The 13983-nt window shown below is 40.0% G+C and overlaps 1 protein-coding gene across 1 annotated transcript; it reads left to right on the forward strand.

Moving 5' to 3' along the window:
* Window positions 1–3084: 3084 nt before the first annotated feature.
* On the forward strand, window positions 3085–13333 carry gnb3b (guanine nucleotide binding protein (G protein), beta polypeptide 3b). Its single transcript, XM_020927528.1, has 8 exons — window positions 3085–3153; window positions 3742–3887; window positions 5309–5372; window positions 5706–5862; window positions 6120–6186; window positions 7882–8083; window positions 11864–12080; window positions 13179–13333. Exons 1-8 carry the CDS (start codon window positions 3085–3087, stop codon window positions 13283–13285), a joined length of 1029 nt encoding a protein of 342 aa, XP_020783187.1. The 3' UTR covers window positions 13286–13333.
* Window positions 13334–13983: the final 650 nt, after the last annotated feature.

Genomic DNA, 13983 nt, shown 5'->3' on the forward strand with positions numbered 1-13983 from the left:
CATTTGATTAACATGAATGAATCTGGTGTTAGAGTGATTGGTGGTGAAACAATGGCACAAGATTTTTGTCATTCTGATGCATTTTAATCTGATAGCAAGCGCATCTTTTAGTTTTTGTTTTTGCAGAAAGAAGAAAAGTAAAGTATGGACGATTTAAACCTTGCATATGTCTAGATTTAGGGTTGGTTCATCCATGATTTATTTTATTTTTTTAAGTAGAGTCTTTGCTTTGAAGATGTAAACTGATGAGGTCGTGATTCAGGATCTAATGACATTCTGGCGTCGTTTTCTAAAATAGCATTTTGGCAGATTTGATCTTTCAACACTTGCCTTTCTTGAAGATACAGGGTTGAATTCTGTCAACTGGACAAAGGTTTATATATAAGTGAATATGTTTTTCTACTCATCCAAGTACTTTCTTCTGTTCTGATGCAGCTCTGATGAGAGATTGGCTTAAATATCTGTCTGAGGGGAGGAGCTAAGTACATGTCCTACTAGTCTGTAAAGCGTCTTCAAGTTGAGTGTCCAAAAAAGCTCTATATATAAGTCCAATGTATTATTATTACACTAAGTCCACCAGTGCAACCTAATCGAAACTGCAATTTGAGTTGATGCAGCTGTCAAATATAATAGAATGCCCTCTCTGTAGGGATGGGTATCTTTAAGAAGTTGCCGATACGACACATACCTCCATACATAATCCACGATACGATACATACCTCGATACATAGGCCACGATACAATACATGTCTCGATACATAGGCCACGATATGATACATATCTTGATACATAATCCACAATACGATACATACCTCGATACATAGGCCACGAAACAATACATGTCTCGATACATAGGCCACGATATGATACATAACTCGATACATAATCCACAATACGATACATACCTCGATACATAGGCTACGATACAATACATGTCTCGATACATAGGCCACGATACGATACATATCTCGATACATAGGCTACGATACAATACATGTCTCGATACATAGGCCACGATACGATACATACCTCGATACATAGGCCACAATACAATACATGTCTCGATACATAGGCCACGATACGATACATATCTCGATACATAGGCCACGATACAATACATGTCTCGATACATAGGCCACGATACGATACATACCTCGATACATAGGCCACAATACAATACATGTCTCGATACATAGGCCACGATACATATCTCGATACATAGGCACGATACATACCTCATACATAGGCCACAATACAATACATGTCTCGATACATAGGCCACGATACGATACATACCTCGATACATAGGCCACAATACAATACATGTCTCGATACATAGGCCACGATACGATACATATCTCGATACATAGGCCACGATACGATACATACCTCGATACATAGGCCACGATACAATACATATCTCGATACATAAGCCATGATACGATACATATCTCGATACATAAGCCACGATACGATACATACCTCGATACATAGGCCACGATACAATACATATCTCGATACATAGGCCACGATACGATACATACCTCGATACATAGGCCACGATACAATACATATCTCATACATAGGCCACGATACGATACATATCTCGATACATAGGCCACGATACGATACATATCTCGATACAGTGCACTTTCGATTTGATACGATATATTTCAAATCAGTTCGATAAGGTTCAATAAAAAATAAAGGCTAATCCATGGCTGTGATACTAAAAGTCTTTGAGAATCCACTTCTTGTGCAAAGTTCATATGAAACACAAACATTTTAATCATCAAAACAGTGAAAATGTCAAATGTGTCACTTAAACTAGTTTCCTTCCACTAAAGAAACAACAAAACTGTAACTGTAACAAAATAATTTAGTAAAATAAACCAAAAAATACTCTTGATGATATATCGATACAGCAGCCCACAATATCAATACTGTATCATCACATTAAACAATACGATATATGAATATTCTGATATTTTTGCACACCTCTACCTCCCTATGCACCAGATGCCCTCCCTGTGTCTCCATGGGGTCTTATTCTGTATAAAAGCTGCTAACCGTGTAGTTTAGACCTGAAATATTTGGGATTCCTGTCTTAGTTTATCAGTTCAGCATCTATATTTTTTTTTCAGTATTTTGCAGCCCTAAACTACACAATTAAAATAACACCCTAGTTAACAGTAAGGACTGCTCTTGAGTCCACGGAACTACCCTAAGGTGTGAACTATCATTCATTTTGCATAATTATTTGGTTGGTTGGTAGTAATAAAATTGTGAAACAAGTGTGTAATTCAATAAAACCGCTCTGCACTTGGCACTAATGTGACTCAGTATAGTAACGTTTTCTTTGTGTTTTGGTCATTTTTAAGCAGCTTTACTATATTTCACCTAAACAAATGATAATTTATGCCTCTCTTTACTGTTGGCAGGGATCAGATTGGTTCCAAATACAGACATTTCTTGTACAAAACTGGAACAAATCAGTGATTTTGTATAAATCTGTTGGGACAGGGGACACAGGCTCAAAATTGGGACTGTTCCAGGTCAGTACGAACATTTGGTCACCCCAATCTAGCACCTATTTGCATATCCTGTCCATTAATTTGAGGGTGTGATGTTAACTGGAGGCTCTACTCTGTCTGGTTTTCTTTTACTTAAGTTTATTTTAACCCAATCTGACCATAAAGAGCTGGTTTAGTTGGAACTACAACATCTGATTTGTGCGCTTAAACAAATCTCTCATTCATGAATTTATGATCTAAAGATTTTTTCATTTTTTTCAGTCACTCTCACCTTTTTGCTGAAAATCAAACTCCTAAACATTATCATGAATGCTCAGATTAATCACGGGCTCCCGAAAATGTGCCGTTTAAATCCATTTTGTATTGCAAGTGTGCACATTATGTCACCACCACCTGTCGTGATGTTTGGGGGTTTTTTTGTTCTGTTTTGTTTTCTTCAGGAATGATGATGTTGCTGAAATGTGCACTAGAAAGTGGTTTAGACTTACCCTGTTTTCTCTCTCTCCCTGTTACAGAGTGGTTCCTGGTTCAGTAACAGCCCACAGTCGCCATGGCAGCGGATAAAGCCGAGATCGATAAACTGAAAAAGGAGTGCGACAGCCTCCGCAATCAGATCGAGGTAAGAGCGTATGAACAAACCTGAAAAAAAAAAGAGCAAAACATATCATTTTATCACTACGCTGCGTTCATGTTCTAGAATTTGTGTCATAATTTCAGATGGAGCAGGGGCCTGTATATTCTAGGAAGATTCAATGTTTTTGGAAGAACTCTCCAAACTTCTGATCCACAAATGTTGAACCTTCTCATTATTTATTTGGGATCAGCTCCACAACATTTATATTAATCTTACATCTTTAAGTCTTTTCATCTGACAACATTCACGTCTTTGGGATTGAATATTTTGTGGAGCTACAGTGAAAAAAAAAATCACTTTTGTTTCTTAATCATGACAGAGAAGACATTGAACTTTGTGTCAGTTTTTTGTTTCATGTGGATAGGCCCAGAAATAACAGAGATATGAATTATAAACCAGGTCAACAAATCTGCAATCTGACAATTACAAAGCAAACTGCTCAATATATCTGTACTGGGGCGATGCACATTGTGCTCAAATACATGGAGAGTTCCTTTAATACTTGTTGAACGTGTTTCACCCTGTGTTCCCAGCAGAGGGCGGCAGACTCAGCTGATGTTTTTGTATTTCCAGACGGCGCGTAAAGGGGTGAACGATGGAGACATGGCCGGAGCAGCTTCAGGCGTCGACCCTGTGGGACGAGTTCAGCTGAAAAACAGGAAAACCCTCAAAGGTCACCTTGCCAAAATCTATGCCATGCACTGGGGCACCGACTCCAGGTACAGCACCTTTATATCACATCTCACCTTTGAGAACTAAACTCAACCATCACCTCGGCAAAATCAACACCATGCACTGGGGCTCTGGCACAGACACACGGACACAGCCGAAACAGCCGAAATAGCCTTACCACAACAATCCAAAAGCTCACACACTTTGATTTAGATTGTTTCAATTTGTGTAGTTTATACTTGAAGTTAACTGGACATATTTATGGCCACACATCTTAAATTGATAACTCACAATGTCCCACAGACATGGGTTAGTCTTTAGTGCATTTCAAAGATGAGCCACTTTTTAACTGTGTACAATTGTTTAACATACATATAACATTAGGGATGTAACGATATCCAAATCTCACGGCACGATATTATCACGATATGCATCGCACGGTACAATATTTATTGAGATATTTTGAAGAGGCTGACATAATTGTAGATGGAACACTGTTTTGCTTTTAAAATACCTGGACAAGATTTTTGTGTGAATTATTTCTGTCATGATCCCAAAATTTCAAGTAAAAAAAACAAACATATTTCTTCATGTTGTCTGCACTGAAATGAATCATGGGATATGTAGTTTTTGATGTTCATAACCTGTTGCTACTATAAAACCTGCATTTAAGCAAAGAAACTTGTGATTCGATGTATTGTGACAGTTCAAAATATTACTGAGACTTTTGACAGTAAGATTATTCAATCAATCAACAACTTTATTAAGCCCAAAGGGCAATTCAGTTCGCAGATCTCTGGCCATGCACAATCTATAAATAATAAAGAAAAGAAAACAGACACCATACATTCAAACCACAGTGCATCAGTGACACAATGGCAAATTCAATTTCCGTTTAAAAGCCTTATGGCAGAAGGAATAAAAGATTTGGCGTAGTGGTTAGTCTTTTGCTGTGGGGTGACATAGCGCCTCCCAGAGGGCATTTTCATGAACTGTTAGAGCAGAACAGGCTGGCTGAGTATGGCCTTAGTCTTTTGGAGCACCCGATGTCTCCACACAGAGGCCAAACCCTCCATCTGAATCCTCCGTCACTATCTGGTTCAGACTCTTCCTGTCCTTCACAGATAACCCATAAAACCAACAAATTAAAGAAAAAGTCAGCAAACTTTCCATAAAAGAATGATAAAAAATTATTTAAAATATTAGGCGATACATTAAAAAAGCTGAGCTTCCGCATCAAGTGAACCCGCTGCTGTCCTCCTTTGATAATTTGCTCAGTGTTCTTATCAAACCTTTGGGAGGAATCAAACACAGTTCCCAAATACTTATAAGAGTCCACCATTTATACTACTTCCCCATGGATGGCGCTGGCACAAAGATATCACAATATTTCAGTTATTGTTACATCCCTATATAACATACATATAACATATAATATACTATATAAATTACTGTGGTCTCTCCTCAGACAAATGGTCAGTGCGTCACAGGACGGAAAGCTGCTCATCTGGGACACCCACACAGGAAACAAGGTGAGATTTGGAAAATGAATACACAGAATCATCACAAATGAAATGATATGATTTGCAATGTTCCTGGAAAAGATAAAAACTACCTGGAGTCAGACTCTTCTATATTCAGTTTGAATGCAGAAGGGTCTGGAATTGGACCACAAAATCTAAAAGCACCTTCATCGTTATGGTCCAACCACAGCTCAAATCTGCGCTGTTTCTCAGTCCCCTGTGTCGCTGTGTTCTTTCTGTTTTACTTCTAAACCTCCGTGCTTGTTTGGTTGTGGTTCCTGACCCTAACGTCTTTGTAAAGTATTATAAAAGTAAATGTCTAACACTTCCTCTCCTGTCCAGCTGGTGGCGGTACCCCTGAAGTCAGCCTGGGTGATGAGCGTAGCGTTCGCGCCGTCTGGTAACCTGGTGGCGAGCGGCGGTCTGGACAATATGTGCACGGTTTATAACGTCAAAGCAGCCAGCCCCAAGACACTGAGGGAGCTGGACGCACACACAGGTGAAGGACACGCCCGTGGATACTTACCTGCTCTGTCTCCTTCTCTCCTTCTCTCTCTTCACTCTCACTCCTCCCTCTCTCCTCTTTTTCCTCTTTCCACTCTCTCCTGTGTGTCTTTCCTCCTCTTCTGTCTTTCTTCTCTCTTCCTCAGAGCCACACTCGTCCGTCTGAGGGCAGTGTGTCTGCAGAGTGACTGAATCAGGACGGTGTAGTGTTTCAGAGAGATTCTCATGCTTCTCTGTGATGTTTGCTCTCAGGTTATCTGTCCTGCTGCAGATTCCTCAGCGACACCGAGATCCTCACAGCGTCTGGAGACACCACCTGGTCAGAACATGCTGTTAATGTCTCTAAGTTTTATCCTTAGACTGTATATAGAAGTGGGCATAGCAAACCCATTAGTCGCCGCATTCCAAACTGTATTCCGGCTCCACTGACTCTACATGACTTTACGTTGAGAAATAGTCACCCCTCTCTCTGTATCTGCTGCTACGATAGGATGACCAGACAACACTGGCTCAAATTCAGGACAGTGTTGGCTGAAATTCAGGACGGGTGGGGACAAAATCAGGGTCTTGTACCCGAAGCATCCCCACTAAAGATGCGTGACTTAATGTAGTGAACTAAACTCCATGATGTAAGGGAAAACTTGGGTGTGGCCCTGCCTCACCTGCCTCTCCTCCCCGCACGTCGCTGGTACTCCAGCTTGATGTCTCCCTTAAACGTGGCGGTTGCTCCTACTCAATATTGTGTCTGAGTGTTACTTTCGGGACATTTAGGACCAGATTCGGGACAACAGCTTAGATTTTAGGTCACCCTGTGCTGCGAGCCTCATCATTTTGGTCTTAACCCTCTCCAGGCAGGCGTTGCAGATTTGCAACAGCTAAATGCCAATTACCTACTTACTCCACATCCATATTTTATGAGCTTTTTTTACTCAGAAGCCTTTTTTCCCATCCATGCTGATAAACGTGGATGATGCAGACTGTACAAAAATGGCCTGCCAGAAGTGTAAAGTACTTTTGGGCTTTACAAAGCATAAAAATTGTTTCTTGGAGCACCATACGAAAAAGTGATGGTGTTCTGCCAGTGTAAAGCTGTTACACTGTGCTTTTTGTTTTCATTGTTATGAAAAGTGGTATACACATAAAGTTGGTGTTCATATTATTTTCAGTCTTTAGTGTTAATTTACCACACCGGACCAATTCTGCAACATCCCAGAACACACTGGATGTGAAGGTCTCTCGCTCAAAAAAAAGTCAGGATTGTATATTACTGCCCCATATGATCATTTTCCCCAAATATCAGATTTTTCCTGTTACTAAAACTTAATTTGAGACTGAGAGGGTTAAAATGTCCGTATTAACCCGCTCTACTGCCGTTTTTGTTTCACTCTGTCGTTAAATAAATTCCAATTCCTAATATGGAACATTGCTCCAGATTATAGCTGCTTGCCTATGTGAGCTTCATTTGCCTGGAGCCACACAACTCCCACAGTCCACTTCTTTATACTGTCTATGGTTTTATCTGTTCTTTTGTTTGTGTTATGTTGTGTATTCGAGGATTTCGGGCACAGGGATTCCTCTCTGATTTGAAGGATTTGTCATGGCAGTGGTCCTCCTCTGTGTTGTTATAGTAGCAATAACACAATTTTAATCAAAATTTAAATCTTTTGGATGGGGAAAGGTCCTCACAAAATCCTTCCAATCAGAAAAGATGATAGAAAACCTGATGAAAAATACAATGATGTCATAACTTTATATGACATGTTCTATCTATTCTATCTCCTCTCTTTTCTTCCTCCCCTACCTCTCTCTTCTCTCTCCTCCCTCTCTTATCCTCCCTTACACCTCCATCTCCTTTCTCTGCCTCCTATCCCACCTTTTCTCTTGCCCTCTCTTCCCTTCCTCCCTCCCTACTTCCCATCTCTCCCCTTCTCCTCTCTCCCTCTTTCCTTTTCCCCCTCTCTTCCTCTCCTCCCTCTCTTATCTGTCCATTTGCTCCTCCCTGTGTCCCCCGCAGCTGCCTGTGGGATTTGGAGACCGGTAAGCAGAAGGTGATCTTCACAAACCACATCGGGGACTGCATGTCTCTGGCTCTGTCTCCGGACCAGAACTGCTTCATCTCCGGAGCGTGCGACTCTTTGGCCAAACTGTGGGACATCAGGGAGGGAGCGTGCAAGCAGACGTTCAGCGGACACACCAGTGACATCAACGCCATCTCTGTGAGAACAAAACACAACACACAAACTTAAACAGCACTTATTAAACCAAAGAACACACACAGATATAAGCAGAGTGCAGCCGTACAGCGCAGAGGAAAGCAGTAGTGCAGCGTAGATCAACATTATCTGGGTAAAGTTCACATATTACACAAAATGGTTCAGTTGATTTCGAGCCTGTTTGAGTAATCCTGTATTGTCCTCAGTGTTGGGGAGTAACAGATTACATGTACCGGAGTTATGTAATCAGAGTACAAAGTGCCGGACACTAAACCAGGACTAAAACCAGGTCTAAACCAGGACTAAACCAGGACTAAACCCAGGTCTAAACCAGGACTAAACCAGGACTAAACCCAGGTCTAAACTAGATCTAAACCAGGTCTAAACCAGGACTAAAACCAGGTCTAATCTAGATCTAAACCAGGTCTAAACCAGGACTAAAACCAGGTCTAATCTAGATCTAAACCAGGTCTAAACCAGGACTAAAACCAGGTCTAAACTAGATCTAAACCAGGTCTAAACCAGGACTAAAACCAGGTCTAATCTAGATCTAAACCAGGTCTAAACCAGGACTAAAACCAGGTCTAAACTAGATCTAAACCAGGTCTAAACCAGGACTAAAACCAGGTCTAAACTAGATCTAAACCAGGTCTAAACTAGATCTAAACCAGGACTAAAACTAGGTCTAAACTAGATCTAAACCAGGCCTAAACCAAGACTAAACCAGGACTAAAACCAGGTCTAAACCAGGACTAAATCAGGTCTAAATTAGATCTAAACCAGGTCTAAACTAGATCTAAACCAGGTCTAAAACCAGGTCTAAACCAGGTCTAAACTAGATCTAAACCAGGGCTAAAACAGGATTTAACAGTATTTAATGATGCTGCGTGGACTGTGTCTCCTCCTCTTCTATCAATAATATTTTTAATACAGTTAAGGAAAGTCTGGCCTTTTTATTTTCTTTTAGCAGCCAAAATATTTTATGTGAAGATATCTGTGTCTTTGCTACTCTGCCGAAAATCAAGTACTCCAAAGCATTCAGATTACGTTACTCACTTCAAGTAATTGAATGGATTCTGTTACAAACTACATTTTGGTGTATGTAATCTGTAATCTGTAGAGGAATACATTTTTAAAGTAACCTTCTCAACACTGATTGTCCTGTATTTGAGACTGGAGACTGAGGACGTGTGACCTCACCCATACCACCCTCCAAAGGCAAAAGAGCTTAACTCTCCAGAGTCTGAAACTGAGAAAAATTAATTCAAAGTTTCTGTTTTGTCCAGGCAAAAGTAAAATAGGCACGGCTCCCAAAATCTGACAACTAGTTACTATAATGAAGAAAGATTTGTATGTAAAAAATACTGAGATCAAAATTGATCTTTATTTGTCAGTTCCTGTTCTCTGCCTTTTGGATCATGAGTCAAAAATAAGGAGTCATGCACAGACAAAACACGGACGCTGATATGATCATTATTTGCTTGATTTTCCCCAGATTTTCATCCATTAAAAGAATCATGGGGTTTGTTTGAAATGATATAGAAGACAGAGTTCCTGCGGTGTCTTAAAAAGTCTAAAAAGCATTGAATTTATGAATTTTAATACCTTTAAACGATTTGAAAAAGTCTTGAATCTTTTTATCTGGGTCTTAAAATTTGTGCAGTCATAACTTCTCCCTATTACATTTCTTCTCAAAGGTTTCATTTGTCAAACATCAGTATTTGATTAAATAACAGCCTAAATAAAGAGAGTTCAAGAATTTTGTTTTTCTGTGTTGGTAAGTATATGAAATAGGCCGTGAAATAGGTATTAAGGTTTTATATAAATGGTCTTAAAAAGGACTTAAAAACGCTTGAATTTAACTTGAAGAAACCTGTAGGAACCCTGAGAAGAGCTTTGGATTTCCTGTTAAGTTCTGATCAGGATCATGCGGAGACACTCACACAGTGAAACAGTTTGACACAAGTGACTTTGCAGTACAGTGTGTACAGTATGAATAAAAACACCAAATACTTTCACATTAAAAATGACTGAAGTATCACTGAATACAAAGGTTTGTTTATTGAATGTGTTCAGACCCTGTGTCAAAACTGGAATAAAAAGGAGGAGGTGGAGGTAACACTTTATAATAACTACAACTTATTTAGCCTTAATAAAGCCTGAACAAAGGCTTAATTAATACTGAACAAAGACTTAATTAATAATGATTCACCCTTAGTAACTACTTAATTACTATCTTAATTAGCACTTGCACTTAATTTGCCTGTGCTGTAAATAATTACTCATAATTATTTCATACTTAATTACTCATGAACTAACCATTTGAGCATTTATTAATCATTAGTAAACTATGAGAGAATGTTTTACTAATAATACAATGCAATGATAATTCAGGCAGCTGTTATCTGTTAAGTCTTTCTGAGAGCTTTTCTAAAGTGAAGCGTAATTATGCTTTATTAAGCATTTACTAAGTGTGACTCATTGTTAATTAAGTCTTTGTTCATTATTAATTAAGTCTTTATTCATGCTTTATTAAGGCTAAGTAAGGAGTAGTTATTATAAAGTGTTACTGAGGTGGATTTTAAAATAAAATATATTTATGAACTAAATCACAAACAAAACATACACTGTTTCTGCCTTTTGTCTTTGCACAGCTCCTTATTTTTGTCTCATGATACAAAGACAGAGCACAAGAACCAACAAATAAGGGTCAAAGGTCAAGTTTGAGCTCAATATTTTTCAGGATATTTATTCACATGATAATGATAATCAGCTCTCAAATACAAACACAATGACATTAACTCATTTTTGACCAAACATGATGTTACTGCATTTTGCATTTGTAGGGCAAGCTCCAGTCAAATGAAGCTCATCGAGACTGCAGCAATAGCTAATATGTAATAATAAAAGAGCCACGGTATATACCTGGAATTTCAAGGATCATAGCAAAGCCAATCCAAAAGCCAATCAGGAGCAAGACTGCTGAAGGCACTTGCCCCTTCCTGGCCACATCGCTGGTTTAGCAGGAAGAAAAGGGCACTTAACAACGCTGTCAATCAAACCTGACCACTGGGAAAGAAGGCCTCTGACTGTCACATCTAGAGCAGAAGTAGGACTCAAAATGCAAAACTGCATTGAGACACATTAGGGCAGGGCAAACAATTAATACAACAGGAAGTCAAAACACACACGGCTAGAGAAATACAAAATAAAACCAGGTCAAGAACAGTAAAATAATTCATTGAAAATTAACACCATGACACTGACTTGTCTTTTATCAATGCTCATATCTTGATCTAGGGACAAAATTGCAGGATCATAAAGAAAGGGTTAAAACAAGAATTTTAAATCCAAAATTAAGTTTTCTCAATAGAAAGAAAATTATCACTGCAGCCAGAATTGTAACCATGCTCACTTATTTGGAATATACAGTGTATGGACACATATTAACAGATCTTTGTTGTTTTGTTTTTAATCAGTTTATAGTTGTTTCTCCCTTGTCAGAAACATCCAAACATCAGCGGTATTTAACCAGGATTGTTATGTCACAGTTTAAAGTCTATAAATCATAGCCAGACTGAGCTTTACCAATCTTTGTAAAGATGTTGTGAACACAGAATGAAACCTCTGCAAGCTACACCAGTGTGGCAGAGTGGTTAGCTCTCTACCTCAGCAAAAGCTTCCTGACTCTTGGTCCTTGGAAGTAAAAAACAAAAACAATCAACAAAACCAAAAGTGATGGTGGAGCCCCCTAACCTGACCGTTTCCCTTTTTGCTCCTCAGTTCTTCCCAAGTGGAAACGTGGTGATCACCGGCTCTGACGACACCACCTGTAAGATGTACGACCTGCGCTCAGACCAGGAGGTTCTGGGGTACCAGGACACTGGACTCAACGCTGGGGTCACCTCCGTGGCTCTGTCCAGCTCCGGCAGGCTCATCTTCGCCGGATACGACGACTTCAACTGCCACATCTGGGACGCACTCAAGGGAGAGAGAGTCGGTGAGTGAATAACGGGGCCTGGTCATGTACGGTACAGAGGAGGGACAGTGGTACAGAGGAGGAACATACAGTACAGAAGAGTGAGAGTGAATATATGGTACAGAGGAGGAACAATGAATCCATGGTACAGAGAAAACTAAAGCTGCAGTTAAACTATATACTTTTATATTTTATCTTTAATATTCCATAGACAAAATTGAAGTTCGGTTTATGGTACAGAGGAAGAATAGTGCATAATTGGTACAGAGGAGGCATGTTTAAAGGTCCTGATGTTACAGATGTTAGGAATAAGAACCAATGAAGAGACTGATCAGATGTAATGTAAGAGGACATGAATTTGGTTGGTAAAGATGGAGAGGAGAACGTCAGATGGAGCAGAAGATGCCGAGGAGAGGGTCAGAGGATGAAAGTGTCAGATGCGGCAGAGGAGATGGTCACAGGAGAAGAGGACGCAGAGGAGATGGTCAGAGGAGCAGTGAGGAGTGTCAGAGAGCAGAGGACACAGAGCAGAAGGTTAAGGCAGAGGGTCAGAGTAGCAGAGGATGAGAGGATGAGAGGAGAGGGTCAGAGGAACAGAAGATGCAGATGAGAGGGTTAGAGCAGAGGGTCAAAGAAGCAGAGAATGAAAGGAGAGGATGAGAGTACCAGAAGAGAGGGTCAGAGGACGAGAGGGTCAGATGGACCAGAGGAGATGGTCAGATGAAACAGAGGGTCAGAGGAGCAGAAGACACAGAGGAGATGGTCAGAGAAGAACGTCAGATGGAGCAGAAGATGCCGAGGAGAGGGTCAGAGGATGAAAGTGTCAGATGCAGCAGAGGAGATGGTCACAGGAGCAGAAGATGCAAAGGAGAGGGTCAGAGGAGCACTGAGGAGGGTCAGGGAGCAGAGGACACAGAGCAGAAGGTTAAAGTAGAGGGTCAGAGTAGCAGAGGATGAGAGGAGATGGTCAGAGGAGGTCAGATGGAGCAGAGGAGAGGGTCAGAGAAGCAGAGAATGAGAGGAGAGGATCAGAGGAGATGGTCAGATGAAGCAGAAGATGCAGAGGAGAGGGTCAGAGGAGCAGAGGATTCATGATTTTTTCCCTTTCCCTCATTCCAGGCGTCTTGTCCGGCCACGACAACCGCGTGAGCTGCACCGGGGTCCCAGAGGACGGCTTGGGCGTGTGCACCGGCTCCTGGGACAGCTTCCTCAAACTGTGGAACTAAACCACCAAGAGCCAACGTTAGCACCAAAATCTGGAGAAATATCACCAAAAATGACCAAAAAAGAGAGGAGGAGGCAGAGGAGGAAAGGGAGAGAGGCAGAAAGGTGTGTGAACGAAAATGTGTGCTCCTCCTCTGCATTCTCCGAGCAAATGTGTGAGAAACATGTGAGCAATATCGGCGTCAAATCCCAAATGGTCACAGTTATTTTAAATCATTTATTCTACTCAATTTGTGTCATCCTTGTAATAAAAAAAAAAAAAAAAAAATCTGGGAAAATTTTCAAATTTTCAATGAATTTTTAGCACTTTTTTTTGAAAAGATGTAAAATTAATAGAATAATTTACATGGGAAATTTTGTTGTAATCTTAAATCCAATTGCATGTATATGAATCGCAAGGTTTAAAAAAAAAACTTGCTGCTAAGGGGATAATAAAACATGTAAAAATAATAGCAGAAATGAGCAGAATTTAAGTGGTCTAAACTTGTGTCAAAAATCATAGTTTTTGAAATATAGCTAGATTTCTATCATCTTATGACACTTAACAGTTTGTAGAGAAATCTGTACATTTTAAGGAATATTTTTGATAGCTGAAAATGGCGTAGAGCTTGTACAGTGTCTTTTATGATTTAATTTATTTATGAAATAATGTTGTTTTTAAGAATTTGTGAAGACGTGAAGACTTAGGAGCGTTTGACAG

This window comes from Boleophthalmus pectinirostris, unplaced genomic scaffold, assembly GCF_026225935.1.
Source record: "Boleophthalmus pectinirostris isolate CB_2022bp ecotype Guang Dong unplaced genomic scaffold, ASM2622593v1 HiC_scaffold_21, whole genome shotgun sequence".
NCBI classification, from domain to species: domain Eukaryota; kingdom Metazoa; phylum Chordata; class Actinopteri; order Gobiiformes; family Gobiidae; genus Boleophthalmus; species Boleophthalmus pectinirostris.